At 37.2% G+C, this 20677-nt stretch overlaps 1 protein-coding gene across 19 annotated transcripts in view; it reads left to right on the top strand.

Annotated features, from left to right (window-relative positions):
* Window positions 1–20677, top strand: part of SGIP1 (SH3GL interacting endocytic adaptor 1) — a 198971-nt gene that overhangs the window by 127142 nt on the left and 51152 nt on the right. For 8 of the 19 annotated variants that reach the window (XM_045584493.1, XM_036444904.2, XM_036444910.2 and 5 more), the window contains 7 exons: window positions 2887–2898; window positions 6040–6064; window positions 6989–7040; window positions 8600–8685; window positions 11234–11326; window positions 13339–13413; window positions 15571–16071. In XM_045584493.1, the coding sequence (XP_045440449.1) occupies window positions 2887–2898; window positions 6040–6064; window positions 6989–7040; window positions 8600–8685; window positions 11234–11326; window positions 13339–13413; window positions 15571–16071 (844 nt within the window). The remainder of the gene's footprint in view (window positions 1–2886; window positions 2899–6039; window positions 6065–6988; window positions 7041–8599; window positions 8686–11233; window positions 11327–13338; window positions 13414–15570; window positions 16072–20677) is intronic. The other 11 variants (XM_036444914.2, XM_036444922.2, XM_036444921.2 and 8 more) reach the window with 3 other exon arrangements.

Here is a 20677-nt window from a genome sequence, read left to right as displayed (position 1 = left end):
AATTCTGGAGTTTTGTGTGTGTGTGTGTGTGTGTATGTGTGTGTGTTTTAAGGTTTCAGATAGCTCTTAATTATGAACCTGAGGCTTTCTGGGTCTGACCTTTCCACAGCTTCTACAGGGTCTTCTGGATTCTGGTTAATGAACTTGTGACTATATGAATTTGAACAGCTGTTCCTTGATGAAGGCATTCTGCAAATATTTTTCCAAAATGCTATCTTATGAGGTGTCTTTTACTAGAAAAAAATGCAAGAACAATTGATTAAAATTTAGGTTTTTAACTCATTGGAAATTAAAATATGATTTACTTTGGGTGGATTAACATGCTGAAATTATTTAGTAAAGTACTGTTCTTTGTAATCTTATATCACTAAAAATTCTTGAATTTAAGTTTCTCCTTCTGGGTGTCTAAAATTTGCATTTTATTTTGCATTTTTCTCATAATTTTATTTTGGGGGAACTTGTGTCATTTTTAATTCCCCCATTGCTGTATTTTATATTACTTTTAAGAATGAATTGTTGTCCTGGCTGGTGTGACTAAGTGTTTAGAGCATCGGCCTATGTTGGCAAACTCATTAGTCAACAGAGCCAAGTATCAACAATACAACAATTGAAATTTCTTTTGAGAGCTGAAAACTGACTTCTGCGCATGGGCCATGAAGTTTCAATCACACTGTACGTGTGCGCCAAAATGTATTTTATGGAAGAGCCACATTCAAGGGGCCAAAGAGCTGCATGTGGCTCATGAGCCGCAATTTGCCAACCACTGGTCTATATATTGAAGGGTCTTGGGTTCAATTCCCAGTCAAGGACATATACCTGGGCTGCAGGTTTGATCCCTGCCCTGATAGAGTACATATGAGAGGCAACCAATTGATATGTTTCTCTCACATCAGTGTCTGTCTGTCTGTCTGTCTTTCTCTCTTTCTCTCTCCCCTCTCTTTCTTTTCCTCTCTCTCCTTCTCTTTCTCCCCTCCCTCCCTTCCACTCTCTCTAAAAGTCAATGGAAAAATAATATCCTCGGATGAGTATTAATAAAACAAAAGAATGATTTTTTTGCCATGAAATTGAAGCTGAAATCATAAATTCCCACATGTCTTTCTTTCAAGGAGATTGTTAGTTTGGTTGTTAAAGAATTATAAAGCTCGCCCTAGCCAGTTTAGCTCAGTGGATAGAATGTCAGCCTATGGACTGGTGAGTTATGGTCAAGGGCTTGATTGTGGGCTTGATCCCCTGTGGGGGGTGTGTAGGAGGCATCTGATCAATGATTCTCTCTCATCATTAATGTTTCTATATTTCTCCCTCTCCCTCTCTAAAATCAATAAAAAATACATTTTTTTAAAAAAGAATCATACATGCTAAATCTTTATATAGAAGAGTATTTGAACTTTTCTCAAAACATAGTATGAATTAGTAAAAGAATTTAAGCCCAGAAATGCATATTCATCAGCGTCCTTTTTTCTAATTTTATTTAAATTTCATCCGTGCCCATAGACAGATTTATAAGAGAGATGGAATCAATTTGGATTAGTACCTGTAAAGTAAGGCAAAAAATAAAGTCTAAACTCTTACAAATGAAACTGACTAGAGTAAATATATCTAAATTCCTGGCTATTTAAAAAATTCATCTGAGAAGTAACTATTCCTAGACATTAGCCACAAGGCCTCTTTGCTTTTTAGGAGTTCTCCAACAATGTCACACTTGGTATCCTAGAAAGAGCAAGATGAGAGTTTATAAGCTGAAATTCTGTCTCTGATTCTACTTATTTGCTAGCTGTGAGTCTCAGCCTCACTTTCTCCTTTATAGCATAAAGGCAGCTGAACTAGATAGCCAGAGAAGCCTCCCACATTTAAAAGATTATAGGTTTTATTTCCCTTATGTGTTCTGGAGAGTAGAACCATCCTGTTCATTTGAACAACCTTCTTAGTTATTTTTATATTTGTACTCCTGGCCCACATTTGGAGATTTGGCCAATAGGGGGTCCCAGGTGGCCTCTGGTAAATTCATAGGTTCTCATATCCTGAAAGTGAAACTCTGAGCATCATCTCTTCCCTCACACACATCACAGTCATCTTCGTTACTACAGAAAGATTTTAAAGAGTGGACACTATCAGAGATTGTTGGGGTAGATTGATAGCATTAGTGAAAGTTTGAGGAATGAAAGAAAGGAATAGTATGCCTGCTTGTGTTTTCTGGACATCATCTGGTCTACTAGTATTCTATTGGGTGGGGCTAAACAATTTCATTTTTCCATTGGCGCTTGGCAGGGGTACCTCATCTTTCCCACCACATTCTTACTCATTGATAGAGGCTGCCCAAACCACTAAGCCAAAAATTGCTACTTGCAAAATAAGGTCCTAATTGGCATACATCCCACAGAACACTAAGAAAAGAACCAGGTTAAGAAGCAGTATCTCTAATCCTGGTCTCTGATTTTTGGAGTCTCCAATTCATGCCCTAATTATGTAGGAAATGCATTGCTTATAATGCTTGTTAACACCCTATTGTGTGGGGAATCATCTTTCCCTGAATTGCCTGTTCTCTAAAACCCCTCTCCCCAAATAATCTGGAGAAAAACTCCCTATGCCAATTTAACACAATTTCTTGTATGTTTCCACCTTGTTCTGTGTACCAGTAACTTGAAAGTATTACATCCCCAGGAGCAAAGCTATATTATTCAATCGATGGATTCTCTTTAGAGTTCTCCCAAACTTCCTTATGTTTTAAATGAGCCCCAAGCACCATGACTGTCTATATTCCTTTGACCTGATTATTTGGAGTGCATGTTTCGTTAGCTATTTATGAAACCTTCTATTACCCAAGCCTGTTGACTGATCCATCATTCTCTGACTAGGTGTCTGTTCTCTCTTCCTTTTTGCTGATCACAGAGGCGCAGCCCGGTAAGAACTTTTAACATTTTTATCTTAAACCTGCATAGAGAAAATTGCTGCCAAGGCCAGGTGGCCAGGTTGGCTTCTCATCAAATTTATCGAATGAGGCAGATGAATTCAGTTTACTGGTTGGAAGTATCTCGTCCTGTAAGTGTTAATACATATTTTAGGATTATAAGAACACTTTTCCATTAATACATTAAACTAAATTAATACATAGGTATCCCAACTCCTAATGTGGTGTGTGTGTGTGTGTGTGTGTGTGTGTGTGTGTGTGTCCACGTGCATGCTCATGCAAGTAAGACCTGGAGATTGGCCAGAAAGCATCACAGAAGTTTATAAGTTTGAAGAAAAAGAAAACTGTAAGGACAATAAGGAAACCATTTTTAAGCCACATGGTTTTTTTAAGACTGAATTTGTAATAAATTACACTGTTCAGTGTACATTGATACATCATAATGCATAATCACAGTTTCCATCTTAGAGGAGAAGACATGCTTTCAAGTCGATATGCCTAGGCTATCACATAATTCTATATGCCATCACTGAAGACAAAATCAATTTCGTTTACATTGTTCAAAGTAAAATCTCAATCATTTTCCTCAAATTGAAGAGTGATGTATTCAAAACAACAAAAATGGGTCTTTGTTATGTTTTAAATACCCTCTTCTGTCTGGCCAGTCCCTTGAGACAGGAAATGGAATTGAAAACAATGCCATCTGAAGTATCCCTAGGTCTGTGCCAATTCAATTAATCAATTATTATTTAAGGCAAATACTGTGCCCCAGCTGAGAAACTGGTGGTTTGCTGGTAAAGCCACTTGGCTGAGTATCAAAGAAAGCAACACCTGCAAGTATGGATGATCTTAAGTGACATCTCAGATTATGACAAGTTACTCTTTTTCTTTAAAGAAAAAAAAGTGAACTAACTAATTCAAAATGAAGGAAATTCTATCACAACCTACATATAAGGGCAATCATTGAAAATGTGGTCATTTGGTGAGGTTTTTTTTTAATTCAAAGGGATTTCTTCCTGAATGTGGTTTGTGTAGTCAACATCACTATAACCCAGCTCTGGATTTATCATTCTGCAACACCAAGGTCATAAAAATCTGTATGCCACATCCAGCTGACAATGGGACTTCCTTTTCTGTTGCTGTTCACTTGCAGCTCAAGTATCTGTTCCTTTCTAAGTTGATCTTACTTTATCTTTTCTAATTTCTAAACAAGCATTTTCTTGCATATTTCTGCCATGCCTTGCCTGCATTTAGTGGACAATTGTTTATTCGTGTGGAGTATTTAATAAAAACATTGCAGGGGCTTCTCATTCAGGGTCTTCCAACAGTAACTATCTGTTGAATGAATTGATACACCAGGAATCGATGAATACAAAAGAGGCACGGAACCTTTCTTGTTTTCATAAGTATTACATTTTTTGTTAAAAGGGTAAGGTAAACTGAAAGGTTTTCAGTATAGCCTCAGGGCCCCCTAATTGCTGGATTTCAGGTCTCACAATACTATAGGGGTCTTATTCCTTAGAACCTAGAGCCTATGGGTCTCTTCCTTCAGACCTTATTAATAAAAATATGACCAGCTGAGGTTTCATAACCTAGGAAAACATTTTGATTTAAACAATTTGTTCTCTTGTTATTTTTGTCTATACAGTCTTATTTTTTAAAAGCCAATTTGTATCCAAACTATTGCTGATTTAAACTTTCACATGTATTTAAATGTTTATTTATGAATTTTAATAAATATGTTAATTTAATAAAATATATTCATTTATTAAAATAAGTAATTGTATATAATTAGATTTATTTAAACAAATTAATATTTTAAACATAAAATATTTATTTTTAAAGTTCTTAACTACCAAAATAATAATTCTCTACATGGCATACACACACAGATTATGTTATTAGTCAGAACAAGACAGAAACTAGTTTGAGAGATTGGGCCACCCAGTACAAAACATCTAATGGATCCTGTTCAGATGGAAACTGCTCTTCTATAATAAATGAGTTGAAAATGAGACAAACCCCAATTCTGAAAAATCTTTACAAAATAGAGGAAGAAGCTTTGTATAGTGCTATATCTCGTCCTTATTTATTGATGTTATCATTTGAGACCAGAAATTATATATTACTACTAGATTGACACTTCACCAATGTAGGGAAATAGAAAAACTGTTTGTTGACCATCCACCAAATTAATGGTCACACCTTTTGAAATACTTTCCTATACTTCCACTTTTCTTATGCAGCTCTGTCTGCCCCATCATTCTCCTCAGGCAGACCTGCCAAGCCACACCCCACCCACAATGCCACCCTTTCAGTGGTCTGTTTTTCTGGAAGCACCTCATGCTAAGACCCTTTCCTAGTGGTTTTGAATCAAATCTTTGTATCTAATCAGTCCTTCTGTTATCAAAGTAAGTTCCTGCTAGGGCCTATTACTAGTCTTCTTGTCAGGCCTGTTTGTATTTCAGTAGTATCCCATGCCTTGAACTAAAGGAATAACCCCCAATGGTAGATTGGTGGGCCAGCTAGCAGGCAAGTAGAAGAAATTGGGGTGGGGCAATCTGGTGGGAAGGATGGAATTCCCTGGCTCCCTGCGTAAAACAGCCCATTCAGTGGCAATGCTTCAAAGGTTTCCTTCTCTACAGCATTTGCCACTTATATCCAGTTATATGCATTAATAAGCTAATAACTGTTTCTACTAGTTTATGATAAGAGCAGGCAGTACTCCTAATATAGTCTATGATTTTCAAACATCAAATGTAACTTAAACTTGGACTTACTTTCTTGTCTACTAGACTTCAGGGTTGTTTTTTAATAGGCTGTTTAATAATTTACTTTAATTTTTACTTTATTTTATATTTACTTTAAAATTTACCAGATCTACCCAGGAAAGGGATTTTTCTAGTTTGGGAGACTTATAATTTACCCTTCCTTTCCCTCTATAATCCTAAGTAAAATGAAAACTGATTTATATGAATGTGTCTACAATTTCCAACTTGAATGTGATTCTGAGAAAATTTTCATTTTCCACATCGATTTCTTTGAGTTCAGTTTAATTGCAATAACAGAAATATACATATTGTACATAACATATATGTGGTCTTAAACCTTATAGTGTCTATTTCTAATTCTAGGGTGCAATTAAAAGGAACTTATCCAGTAAGTATATCTTAGCTACCAAAAATAGAGTACAATTTAAAAGAAGGAATAAGTTCCTTGAATCTTGAAGCATATATACATTTGACTTATATACTTTTGGGCTTGATTTTTAAGACTTACAAATGCCTTTTGTAGCAAAGAAATATAAGGATAAAGGGGTTTAGTGGGTTCTGATGATTAATGTTTAAATTCTGAAATTAAATTAATGTTTGGGGGGAAACTTTGCTTATTTTCTTCCTGTATTTTTCAACTCTTGTGTCATTTGACTTTAAAAATGAAGTTCATCAAGTGTGTGCTTGATGATGGGGGGTGGGAAGAGGGGGCAGAAGGAACTGAAGATAAATACAATTTACCTATTCTTGTGTTATTTGGTATAAAAATTTTAGTCACCTAAGGTGACATGGAATAGGTTATAATATACATAGGGCATGATCTTCCTTTGCTGCATACAACACATTCTAGGGAATTCTAAATTCATGGTTCCTGGTTCAAGGTATAACATTTTCTTGGCATTTCAAGAAAAGAACCAGCAGAGAATGCTCGATTCATGTCCTATGTACATACGGCCTGGCTTACTGTTCTCTTCTGGTAATTGGGAAGCAGACCTGATCAAGGAGGCATCAGACATTCGAAGAATGTTATGCTACTCCACCAGCTCTGCAGTATACAAATCTTCTATTTGATGGCTTATCGTGGTAATTCCTTGGTTAATTAGGCTTTACAAATGCCAGAGGAAATGCTACTACATGTTGCCTTGACAGGGGAGAAGGTTTGTTTTCTGGGTTTGTTTTGCAAAGCTTTCATGTTGAGTTTCTTATTGATGGGACCTAACTCTCTAAGTGTTTCCAAACATAGCTCATAAGACAGATAAGTAAGGAATGGCAAGAAAAATATGCCTAAAAATTCCTTTGTCCTGTGTATCAGGTGAGGAAGTGGCCAGACCCAGGCGTTCCACACCGACACCAGAACTCGTAAGGTGAGTGTGAGAGACTCTGGCTGTGTTTCAGATAAGGCATCACCACTGTTAACAATTCAGCCTCTCATTTGGACTAAATACAGCTCCTCTTACAACAGGACCTGCCATTGTGTGTAAGTTCATAGTGTGATTCATTTATGTTATCGTTTCTCATAAGTGCAGCCTGAGAGACACCTTTAGGAAAGGACTCTGTAGTCACCCTCAGTAACTATAATATCAGAATGAGCAGACCCTCGCTAATGGCAAGACTGAAAATCTGTATGAAGAGGTCCTTTGGGGTCTGGATGCCAAGCTGAAATATGTTTATATTTTCCTACAAAGAGTAGCCTGTTTAGTTGGATACAATTTCATGATACATTCTACCTGCCACACATCAAAGGAATCTTCTGTTTTGTTTTTGTTTGGGGCAAAACATTGTATTTTATACTGTGTATTTATTGGATTAAGCAAATATACAAAATGGACATTGTTTCCCAAAAAGACTCCTATTTAAAAGATGAATCTTTTTTGGTTTCTCTGCTTCTCCAACCCTTCCCTTCTCCCCTTCACCTCTTACCTCCCACCACCCACACAGAGAACTAATTAGGATTAATCTGGGGAAGAAATGGTGAAGATTATGCAACTTCTCATTAATAATGAGTTTAAATAATCATTGGGAAAAGGGAAAGAGTTTAACTTATTACCCTCTTTTCCTCCCTGATTTCTCAGTACTCTTTTTCTCTTTCCGAGATGTGCTATCTTACGGTATTAAGAGATCATAACTAGTCTATTGGGTAGGAGGCAGGGATACATGCAATTAGAAGCTGGTAGACCCAGTTTCTTTTAATACAAACTTCCTGGGTGGCTTATCACTTAGCCTCCCTGACCTATCTCTCACTAATTATAAACTGCATTAACTATACACAGGGGTGTGGTGAAGACAAATATCAGTGGGTGGAGATTTTTTGTTCTTTTTTAAATTAGAAGAGTCCTATATTCTACATTTAGAGCTGTGTGTTTTGGGAACATTTAATTGTTTTGTTTTTTAATATATTTTTATTGATTTCAAAGAGGAAAGGAGAGGGAGAGAGAGATAGGAAACATCAATGATGAGAGAGAATCATTGATTGGCTGCCTCCTGCACACCCCATACTGGGGATCAAACCCACAACCCGGGCATGTGCCCTTGACTGGAATCGAATCCGGGGCGCTTCTGTCTGCCAGCCGAGACTCTATCCACTGAGCCAAACCAGCTGGGGTAGTTTTGGGGATCTTGAGAGAGAGTAAGGTCCTTTGCAATAAACGTATCTCTTCTAGGTAGAGGTTCACTCCTTCAAGTTACTGAAAAAACACCTTGGTCTCCCATTGAGGGATCTCATCTCCTACCAACTCTCTTGTCCATAATACATTTGACATCCTTACATATATTTTCTAGACCTATGGGAATTTAAATACATGCATGCTATCATACATACATACATACACAAGTGCACACGTACATCTGCCTTATTGTGAAAACATGTATGTGTTTTTCACCATTAATATTCTCTTTATGTTTTGCTTTAATGTGTATGATTTAGCAAAAAACCTCCAGATGACACTATGGCCTTAGCTCCCCTCTTTGGCCCACCATTAGAATCAGCTTTTGATGAACAGAAGACAGAAGGTAGGAAAAATGTATATATCTGTATTTTTTTTCTTTTCATTAACTTAAAGTAAATATATATGTTTTGAAGCATATTTTTAATGTATCATCAGATCTCCAGTAGCTGTGTTTGGTAATATAAAATGCTCTTATAAAAATAATTTAAGAACACTATGGCACATATATTAAAAAGTATTATTTTTCTAGGATCCATTAGTGAGGGAAATTAAATTTAAGTGTTAAGGTCAAGACTTAAAAACCATAATAAATAAGCTAAGCTACTGTAACAAAGAGGTGCCAAAATATAGTGACTTCAACAAGATATAATTTTATTTCCCTTTCATGTTAACAGTCTCAAAGTAAACAATTTAGGACTGTAGGTTGGCTCTGCTATTCATCTCTGGGTCTGAGGGGGCTGCTTCAGCTCCCATCATCTCCCAATAAGAAGAAGGGGGAGTAAGGTTGGGAAGGCCAAAGGACCTCACTGCCAATTCTTGTAAGAGCAAAATCTGGAAGAGACATACATCACTTTCAACCAGAGCCCATAACAGATCCTATGCCACAGTGCCAGCTAAAACTCTTTAACTATGAAGAAATGGTGAGAATGCTGGAAGGCAGCTTGCAGTCAGCCACATCTGAACAGTTTTCAATGATTTGGTTAGGAAAATGTATCATAAGCATCCCTAAATATTCCTTCAGTGATTTGTCCACAACTTAGGTCTCTATCTGTGATCATCTATTCTTAAGGACATAATCACGTAGTAACTGAAAGTGGGATTGGATTTGTATTATTTGAATCTTACCTATTAAAGGAATTTCATAACTATATGGAAACCTGATATACAAAATAGAAAACAGTTCTTAAAATCCAAGGTGGTATTCAACATTGAATTCATACAAAGAAATTGCTGCTTTACATCCTTAAACAATGTTTACTTTTATGTTAGAAGAAAACAGAGCTAAAACCATTTATGAGGTTTATGATGGAGGGGAGATACACCCCTGGACTTGTCAGTGAGCCTGGCTTGATTGCTCTTTAGTAAGTTTTGGCCCCAGAAATTCAGTGAATTTCCAACATTTGCACCAAGCACATTTGCTCTTCCAATACCCACATTTACCTGTCATATCTACACACTCTCACTTTTTTTTATTGATTTTTCTATCACTAGTTTTAAAAGCCTGGGAAAGTACATGTATTTTGGAGTCAGGAATGCATGCCTGGGATCAGATCTTAGCTCCTTTGTGTTCACCATGTATGTTCTTAGGCAAGTTATTTAATCACTCTAATCTTTGGTTTCTTCTGCTGAAAATGGTACTAATACCAACCACATGCTGGTATTTTTTTTCACATGGTGAGATTTTGAGAATTAAATATATATAGTAATAGCTATGGGCCTTTTGGTAAGTGATTTACATACATTTTGTATACATTATACTTATACTTTTCAAATAATTTAGTAAATCTTTGAGATTGCTTTTATGTCTACACTAAAGGAAGGGAAGCTCAGAGGTTAAATGACTTGCCCAGGGTATATAATAAGTATGGAGGCTGCATTCAAATCCACATTCAACTAACTTTCCAGCTTGTGTTTCACAACATAATGAATTACAACCAGTACTTATATTGCCCCTGATACATGATACGTGCTGGAAAGAGCTGGTTATTTTCATTGTTACCATAGCAATAAAAAAAATCAAAAGGAGAAGATAAAACAAGTAGAAGAAATCTTAAATTCAATGTCCTTAGGTTCAATATCTAATTGCTCTGATTTACTTAAGTGTCTAAGCACTTGTTTATTTTTCTGTTTTTTTTTAAGTATTTACCAAACAATTTTTGATCATTTAATTTCTTTCTCTGATGCTATGAAAGGTTTATTTAAAGACCCTAGAAGATCCTTTAAAGATACAAGCCATTATATAGAAAGAACCCAGGCATTTTAATTTTTTTTTAAATATATTTTATTGATTTTTTACAGAGAAGAAAGGAGAGAGATAGAGAGCTAGAAACATTGATGAGAGAGAAACATCGACCAGCTGCCTCATGCACACTCCCCACTGGGGATGTGCCCACAACCAATGTACATGCCCTTCACCGGAATCAAACCTGGGACCTTTCAGTCCACAGACTAACGCTCTATCCATTGAGCCAAACCGGTTTCGGCCAGGCATTTTAATTTTTGAAACATATTCCTAGCAAATTTTAAACCAACTTAAAGCAACTTTCCATGGGATAAGTGGCTGGATTTTCAAATAGGTACCAGAAGCTGTGTTAGTGTATTCAGAATGTGCTTGAGTGATCAACCAGAAAGAAAATGCAGTTTTTATTTAGCTGTATGTAAACACACACTCTCCTGTACGCATACAAAAACACACACCCCACTCCTATTTCCATTTTCTGCTTGTAAAGGATGAGGAGCAGCATGTTCCTAGATTAATTTGCTAATTCTGAGGCAGGAGGGAAGTAATTTTGGGAAGTTCAACTTTAAATTGAAATGTTAAGTTCTAAAATATAGGGGTATTTCTTTTGTAAACTCAGTCTGGAATTTTTTTTTTTTTTTAATGTTTCCAGTTCTTTTAGATCAGCCAGAGATATGGGGTTCAGGCCAACCAGTTATTCCAAGCATGGAGTCGCCAAAGTTAACAAGGCCTTTTCCCACTGGAAGTAAGTTATGTGCCTGTTCTGTCTGGAAAAATAAGTGACTCATTTTACTGTCTGTCTGCATAGTGAAATTAGGCAACTTTTAGAAAGTCTACGTAAGCAGCATTTGGACTGTATAGTATTCAGAAAAGATGTTGTTCTAACAGGCTTTAGAGTTAAAGGGGCCAAGGCAGGTTGTCAAGGCAGGAATAACATAAATAAAGTAAAATCAGTAACTTTGGATCATAGTCTCTTCTGATATTCCATAGACTCACTTATTCATTCGTTCATTTAGTCATGCATTCAGTGTGCTTATTATGTAAGAGTGTAAAGAAAGTGAGCAAAAAAACCTACCATGCTCCAGGCATGGGCTATAACATAACACAGAGGTACCACATAGCACCAGGTCAGGTGTGGTTTCTGTTAGTCCTACAGAACAACTGAGGCTGCATAGCATAGAAAGACCACATTGAGAGGAGAGAGTGATGAATGGAGAGCAAGAGAAATGATGCTATATGGTAGAGAGAAGCCGAGACAGAGATCTGTACAAATTTATCTCAACGCTGGGCCATCAGCCCACCTTATTCCAGCATGCCCCTCCCCATTCCAGATCCTGAATATCTTTAGAGCCCTTCGCCTGCAATGAATTAGGCTTTGGGGGCTGAATGGATTGCTCATTAGGTCAAACCACCTGTCAGGTGGATTTATTGAGTTCTCATTTCAGTAGAGGTATCATAGCAGATATGCAAGGGGAAACATTCCTTAAAAATCCTATGGGAGGAAGACTGGATCTTAGAGAAAGGTGTTTGGGGATGGTGGGGGGATGCCGAGGGTATTTTTACTCTGTGAGGTTCGCATAGAGACCAATTAATACTTTTTCCAGTCAGCATCCCCAGGGCTCTGCTTTTTGATGCCTAAAAATAATCATTGGGATTAACCAAGGGATTCCTAATCAACAGCCCAAGAGGCTGTTTGTTGGAAATGTTGCTGTAAAGCCATGTGATCCATTCCTTCTGAGAATATTTCCTTTATAAAGCAGGAAAAAAATCAACACTTTTTAATCTTGAACTTTCAAAGATGTATTTCCAAAGGATTAGAACCGCAGTGGGATGAACATTTTGGATATAACAAATATGACCAGTAACAAGAAAACATTATTTTAAAGAAAGGATAAAAACAAAAGTACTGTTGAAGTAGTAATTCCTAATTTTGCCTACAAAATGACAAGTCTAGTTCAGAAGGATTAGGGCCATAACACAATACCTTTTTATCTTCAGGAGTATTTTTTGTTGTAAGTTTTACCAAGGTAAAATGTTCATTCTTCTTTGATTCAAATCATTTTGCTTCAGACTTTCAAAAATATACTAAAATTTAAGACATATAACTTAGAGAAATCTTTCTAGACTCAATCCATATAAAGCCATGTGATCTAGTATTTCCAAAGACTGGATATAATATCCCAACTATGATAATTTAAGAATTCTCACCTGAGTCCCCAGCCAAGCTGTTCTCTTTTCCTTAGTCACACCCTGGATGCTAAAATACCCTCGGCAACCCCCACCATCCCCAAATAGTCTTTCTCCCATAGGATTTTTAAGGAGTGCTTTCCCCATGCACATCTGCTATGATACCTTTATTGAAATGAGAACTCAATTAGGTATTGTGTTAACAAAATACCTAATTAAGTTAGAAATTCCTTGAGGGCAGAGGCTCCTTTTATTCAACCCTATGTACCTAGTTCCGAGTACAGGATATAAGAGGTTTGTCATATAGTAATGAACTATTAAAATGATAATACTATGGTTACTATCTGACATTCTTTTGGCAAATTTTTATTATCATAAAGTGGAAGAATCTGAGTGGGTCCTGCATCAGTCCCTTAGCTTTGAATTTAAAAAAATATTTAGACCATTAATGGCTGTTCCGTTTCTGAGAGCAAGAATACAAATGAAAACTTAAGTCCTGCTTCTCTACAGAATATTGTGTAACTCAGGGAGAAAGTAATCAATAATGCTTGGCTTCTCATCTCTTTGCAGCACCTCCTCCACTGCCTCCAAAAAATGTACCAGCCACCCCACCCCGAACTGGCTCCCCTCTCACAGTTGGACCAGGTAAGCCTTTCTGCTCCAGGATGATGTGCAATCAGAACGGTATCCCCGGGCCTTGATGTACCCATCATATGTTGTAAGCTATAGACTAGACTAACCATGAAAATGTTTGCGTTTACTTTTCTATTACACTCTATCACGAAGGCTTATTTTAAAGAGTCACTCTCAAGTTTCACAAAAATATTCACTCTCTCAACTAATTTTTCCTCTGTATATTATTGCTGAATGAGGGTCACATTTACTTGTAAAATGAAAGAAAAAAAATCTCAATGTCGAAAGTCATTGTTTAATTGGCATGTCACTACGTTGAATCTCATTTTCATGATATGCAAATTAATAGTCTCAAGACACAACTGTTAATTTTCCAAGAATGGAAAACATTTTTGCCAGAATTAAAAACTGTTTAGTCTATAAAGACATGAAATAGTTTCCAGGATGTGCAGCATACTGGTAAGCTCAGACGGTGGGGAATTTTTTTCTTAGTAATCATAAAAGTACCTATTTTCCCATGGCAAAAAGATGTGCAAAGATGATGACATATAATAAGCAAGTGCTGCATGCCGTTAGATAATTTCTAAGGCACATCTTGTTCTTCTATTAAAGTCAATGCTACATATCCAATTTATAATCTACCTAGTCTTTTTGGCTAGCAAGACAAAAGCAGTAATGGCTATTTTATGTGTCTGGGCCTTCAGAATGTTTCTTTATCACCTTTGGAATGCTATTGCAGCTCCATGCATCATCCTTTGCTATTTATGCAGCCTGGTGAGTTTGATAGGTACAGAGTGGGATATTTATCAACAAGAGCAAATGCAAAACACAGTCATTTATGAAATTTATATTGACTCAAATCCAAATCCAGAGTGTCATCAGGAAAGGTGTTTGCAAGTTCAAAGCATTTTGGCCTCTTGTTATCTCCATAAATATGTTACATATAAATAAATTTACCTGAAATTATAGATATTGTGGGCTATGGAAACTGCTGCCTCATTTATCTATAGCCTTGGAACCTTGAATGTGAACTCCTTTCAAATGTGAAATATGGAAGCATTAAGCTGGTTGCTTCTGCTCAGGCCTTGCAATTATTTAGGTAACAATTTTTAATTTGAACAGCCTCAGTTTTTAAAAAGTACACTTCCTCACACTACAGTTGTTATCAAATCTTTCCTACCAAGGTCTAGAAGGTAGTTTTGAGGGTTTTTTTCATATGACTGATAAGAATAAAAAATAATAGCTGATATTAATATTTATCAAAACATAATTTTCTGTCTCGGGATATATAAATATATATCTGAAGTCCCAAGACAGAAAATTATGTTTTGATAAATATTAATATCAGCTATTCTTTTTTATCTCACAGTCATGCTTTTGATGTTAACCAGTTAGATTTTATGAAAAAAGAAATTATACAGATGTTTTTATAATTTCCTTCCATGGGAAACAGGTATATCTGTATGTAACAATTCTAATAAGCAGTGAATGTCTTCTCAATAACCTATGTATGTGTTGTGTGTGTATATATGTGTATAATATAAATGTGGAGCTATCCTTTAAATAATCTTTGTACTGTGTTTCTAGTATATTTAAGGCAGAAGATATACAGCTAATTATGTGCTATTCTTTTAAACTAACAGATATTATAATTAGTTTCACCAAACATTTTTATTTAATATGCTAGAGTAGATCATCAAATGTGAGGGTGATTTTTCAGCTACCCTTTTTTTACTGTATTACATGCATTCCAGTGGGCCAGATTTTCACAAGGGACTGCCTTTTGGGCATTTGTAGTCCCCAAATCTTATTTTCAGTGACTCTAGCACTGCATCCTCAGAATGATCACACTCTGCACTCTTGGGAGCAGCCCCTGAGAGCACAGCATTCTCAGCACTTTCCATGATGGTAAAAGTAGCTAACGGGGGTCACCCTGTGGCAGGGTAGATAATCACAAAGAAAGATGATGCTCACATTCTGGAGGCAGGGAATCCTCCTCTCCCCTTCAGCTCCAATCAAGATACTTTTACATCATGAAATATGCCCAGTGAGGCACCTAGGAAGGCCATCTACGTATTTACCAAGCTTGGCCTCACCCCTCCCACTCCACCTTCCTTAAAAATAATATTAAACTCAATTAAAATTTAAAATCAACTACTTTAACCACAGGAAATGACCAGTCAGCCACAGAGGTCAAAGTTGAAAAACTACCATCAATCAATGACCTGGACAGCATTTTTGGCCCAGTGTTGTCCCCCAAGTCTGTTGCTGTTAATGCTGAAGAAAAGTGGGTCCATTTTTCTGATACATCCCCGGAACATGTTACTCCAGAGTTGACTCCAAGGGAAAAGGTGGTATCCCCACCAGCTGCATCAGATAAACCAGATGACTCCCCAGTTCTGGGCTCCCCAAGTCCTCCAGCCCCCCCAGGCCCTCCTGAGCCCCCTGGCCCTCTGCGAAACGTACCATCGCCGCTCAATTTAGAAGAAGTCCAGAAGAAAGTCGCTGAGCAGAGCTTCATTAAAGATGATTACTTAGAAACAATCTCATCTCCTAAAGATTTTGGGTTGGGCCAGAGAGCAACTCCGCCTCCCCCACCACCACCCACCTACAGAACTGTGGTATCATCCCCCGGACCTGGCTCTGGCAGTGGTACGGGGACCACCAGTGGTACGTCTTACTGTTTGAGTGTGCTTCATGTGACTGGGAATGGCCATGGCTGCTGTAGTCTGAGCAACACCCTCCTTCCTGGCAGTTGCCTATAGCGCTTCTGTCATCCCTCCTGTGGTTCAGGTGCCCTGTGGCCCCATGGCATGTCCTAGTCCATTGAATGCTCGCAGTCATAGTGCAAGTCTGTGGATGTGTTCTGCCCAGCCTCCCACCCTGCAGTTAGGGAGTGTATGTTTTTAAGCAAAGCTATGAAGTCATTGTTTGGAATTCAGGAAAGTTCTAGAAAAACAGATTTCATAGTCGGTAAGTTTTATGTAAAATGTCTGATTTCTTCGTCAGATGTCTCCACAATGACCCTAGTTTTATTTTGTTTTATTTTTAATTTGTTTTGTTTTCAGCTTTATTGAGGTATAATTGACAAATAAAATTGTAAACTATTAAAAGTATACACATGATGATTCGATATATTATACATATATATTGTAAAAGGATTCCCCAGATCAAGTTAATTAATTTCTTTTTCTCAAGAGTTCTAGTTTTTGTAAGCCAATGTGGGGTGTGGTTTTGTTTGTTTTTTTCTCTCTTTTTCTCTTTTTCTTTCTTTTTGTGTGAGAGGAGAACCATGTTAGCCTCTCTAATTTATTTCAGAAAAACAAAGTTAGAAAATGAGCTTATAGGGGACAGCAAAAAGAAGATATCTCACTATATCCCCAACCTAATTAAGATGCCACTAAAGACAAATTGGTCTCTGGTTTCATTTTGATGTGCTCATCAGCCTATCCTGTCATCTCTAAGTGTGGTGACAGATGATGGGAAAGGCCATCCGAAACATATGTTGACACTGAATCTGAGTTTTTGTTTTTTTCCTTATTTGAAGCTTCATTCTTGTGATCTATCACTATGAAAAGATGGGGAAAACCTGCCATGCATACCAAAGAAAGACCAGCATCTTCTTCCATGCTGTTTATCCCACTGGTGTACACCTTTGCCTGGCAAGACCCTCCCATGCCTGAGGGTTTGGTTCAGGCACCTTCCTGGGGTGCCATGTGCTATTTGTTTTTTATTTGCTTTGAAAGAGGACACCAAGTCTAAGTTAGTTAAGACATTTGTATCTATTCTAATAGTCCTCATTTCTGCCTCTTCCATTGGAGTACCTTTCAGTGCTTGCTCTGTGTGTGCAAGTTCCTCTGTAAGTATAAAAAATGAAAACTATTCAATACTCAAAAAAGTCTGAAAAGCATGTGTTAAAACAAAATTAGATTTTGTTAATTTTTTTTACCATAGGACCTTTGAGAGTCTTTATTTTGCCAGTAATTGCAACAGCTATAATTTCTTGTCCTGGCACCATGCTAAGGGCATATTATTTTATACTCACAACAACACCATGTGGAAGTTACTCTTATTTCCCCCACTTTACAGATGGGAAAACTGAGGCTCAGAGGTATCCAGTAATTTTCCCACATTTCCTCAGCTAGAGATGATAGTCTTGGGGTTCATACTCAGGTCTGTAGAATCCATAACTAGAATTTGTAACCACTGTTGTCTACAGGCACTCTTCTAAGGTTTAGTTACAAAGTACCCCAAACTTATTTGATAATTGACACCCACCTGCACTGTATCAATAAGATCACCAATATTCTCTCAAAACATACCCCTCAGTGCTCATCTCTATAATTCTAAAAGGTTAAAGCATCCACCGTCATCCTCTGTTGCTTTTTTTAAGTCTTTTTCTGGGATATAAGCTCCCATCTTCTCTGTAAAGATAGTAAAGGATCCCTAGGTAAAGCCGTTAGTTTAGACCAAAATCCAGAGACTATGGTCTGTTGTGGAAGAAGGGCACATTTCTGTTGTCTTTCGTGGGGCTCTTTCCTGGGCCAGGCTCTCAGTCTTCTGAAAGGGTTTTTTCTAGAAATAATGTCCTCTCTCCAGTAGCAGGCCACTAAGCTCTTGTGGGGAGAGGAGAGGACAGGGAAGCTTTGTTTCTCATCTGTTTCCTCCTCTGCCTTCCACAAGCTCTGGAAGATGTCTGTAAGTGAATAGACCACTGGTGTAATCAGTGGAGAGAGGAGCTTTGTCTTTCTTTCTGGAACCTTTGGGAGTTTTGTTGTTGTTTTAATGTTTAGCTTCCATACCCTTATTTTAATTACTTGAACATGCTGCTAGTAAAATCTGTTGATTCTTAATAATTGAGCTGGAAAAAAAACACTATACTTTGCTGGTATTAAAGGATTGAATTTCTAAGTGACAGATTGGACCGAGCCAGTGAAGCTCATGAATAAATGAAACTTTGCACCATTATCTCTTCAATTAAATCCCAGTTTATTTGCTGCTTAAGGTTTTACTGATGGAATCTACACAGACTGGCAGAAATGTGAATTTAGGATTACAACAATAGGATATGGCCTCATGTTTTAAAAAGTAGCAATGCTTTTAACTCCCTGCTCTTTATAACACTTAGGTCTTGCTTTGTTTCATTGAATACCATTATGCTCACTTTAAAAAATCTCATTCAAAGCAAGGTAACTGTCACCAACCAATTATAGGCAATTCTCACAAGGCAGCTGTCAATCAAAAGCTGTTGAAAAACAGTTGGAAGTTAAGAATTTACTTGAAGATGTTTAATTTCCTTGTGGCAAAAATTAAAAATACCTAGCTTGGCCTGAACATGGCTTTTCTGGAATGCAAACTCTGATTTTGGCAAAGGCTCTCTCTTCTGTGTGGTTGTCTGCCAGGGGATGGGGAGGAGAAAGAGTCTTATTGGCCTGCAGCAAATATGGAGGCCAGGGAAAGAGAGATGTTAGTAAAGATGGAATGTTCTTCTGTGCAACATTCTCCAACTTGGGATACTAAAGCAATACTAAAAGATGTTAGACACAGATACATACACACACACACACATCCATAAGCAAATGAGTTTGGGGTACCTGGGTTTGAATTAGTCAAATATATTTCCTAATTACACGTCTTTTTAGAGCAGCAATGTTCCATATGGAAGCCACTAGCCACATGTGGCTACTTTAATCTTAATTATAATTAATTAAAATGAAAAATAGTTTTTTAGATGCAGTAGGCACAATTCAAGTGCTCAATGGGCACATGTGACTAGTGTCTATCCAATTGGACAGCACTCATTCTAGAACAGTTTCCATCACTGCAGAAAGCTCCATGGGACAGGGCTGTTTTAGGACTTGTAATGTGCTGGACACTGAAAAAGAAACATAGTTTGTAACCATTCCCACACATACTTAATACTTGCTTCAAATGCATGATGGAATTGTGTTCTAAGAAACACAATTGAAAAAGGCTGTTTAGATTCTTACATATTTTAAAATGCATATATTTTATTTCACTTGATTCTTCCCACAGCATTGGGGTGCATTCGCCTCATTTTACAGAAAGGAAACAGAAGCTCAAAGATGGAACTTGGCCATAGTCACAAAGCTAATAAGTAACAGAGCCAGGATCTGACCCCAGGACTCTTGGATTCCAGTTACCATGTTTCCCCCAGTGCTCCCACTGCCATTCTCACCCACCCACTTAGACACACAAAGAGAGATGAAAGTTGAAGCTATAATTGTATTGTTTTCAAGAGTTACCAGAGAAACTATGATGGAACTTCAGGTTAAGAACAGCATATGTGTTGAGAATATGTCAATGATTGCCAACATTGTTGAACTCACAAGACTCAGATAATATACATGTGATTTTTTTTAAAGTTAAGCCTTAACTGGAGATGTTGTCTCATTATTTTCCAGCATGGTTCTTGGGAATAAACACTGCTAGAAGGGGAAATGAAAGTATAATTGAAGAACTGAGAATGATAGACACATATAAATGATAATCTCTAGCTCTTATAATACTAAATAATCATGTAACCTCACAAAAGCCTGGGAAGCCTTAGTTTAGTTGTGAAATACCCCCTGAGGCCTGAATATCCTCTCTTGGTCCTCAGGGTTTGGCCCTAGTCACAAAGGGTTCTGTCAAAAAAGGTTGGGTTCTTAAACACTCCCTCAGTGTCCTCTAACTTCATAACAAAGTAATTAAGTCAATCCAATGAGGGAAAAGAAGTGAGTTAAATAAAGTGTCCATAAAGAAAAACAGCTAATAGCCTCTTCTTTCCTTGCTTTAGTATTATCTTTATCAAAAGACACATCTTTACCCTCATCATCATCTATTGCCTTCCATTTTTATAGCATTTTATAGTTTCATAAGCATTTTCCATTTTGATTGTTGCAACTACCTTATAAGGGAGAAGGATGTCTCATTTTTTAAAACAGGAAGCTGAGATTCAGAGAGGTTAAGATTCCCTGGTTGATAAGAGGCAGGCAGGGCCAATTCGGATAATCTGTCTTTTCATCCAGTTTTTTCAGTATTCTATACGCCTTGATGATAATCCTTTTACACTTCCCCAAGCATTATTGAAAGTAGTCTTTAAAATTTCCCTTCTGGAACATGTAGGAAAAGGACAAGTAGCTGACCTTTTCTGAGACTGATTCAGAACATTATTTTTTGGAAGTAGACCCATGAATAGACATTTTGAGCCATTCCTGTGCATGGTTTTCCAGCAAAATAGAACTCCCCAAAAGCCCCAGGGGACTTCCTGACA

Source organism: Pipistrellus kuhlii, unplaced genomic scaffold (genome assembly GCF_014108245.1).
Source record: "Pipistrellus kuhlii isolate mPipKuh1 unplaced genomic scaffold, mPipKuh1.p scaffold_m20_p_2, whole genome shotgun sequence".
In the NCBI taxonomy this organism is placed as follows: domain Eukaryota; kingdom Metazoa; phylum Chordata; class Mammalia; order Chiroptera; family Vespertilionidae; genus Pipistrellus; species Pipistrellus kuhlii.
Note: the sequence above shows the minus strand (reverse complement) of the source record. Positions and strands in the feature narration are given on the sequence as shown.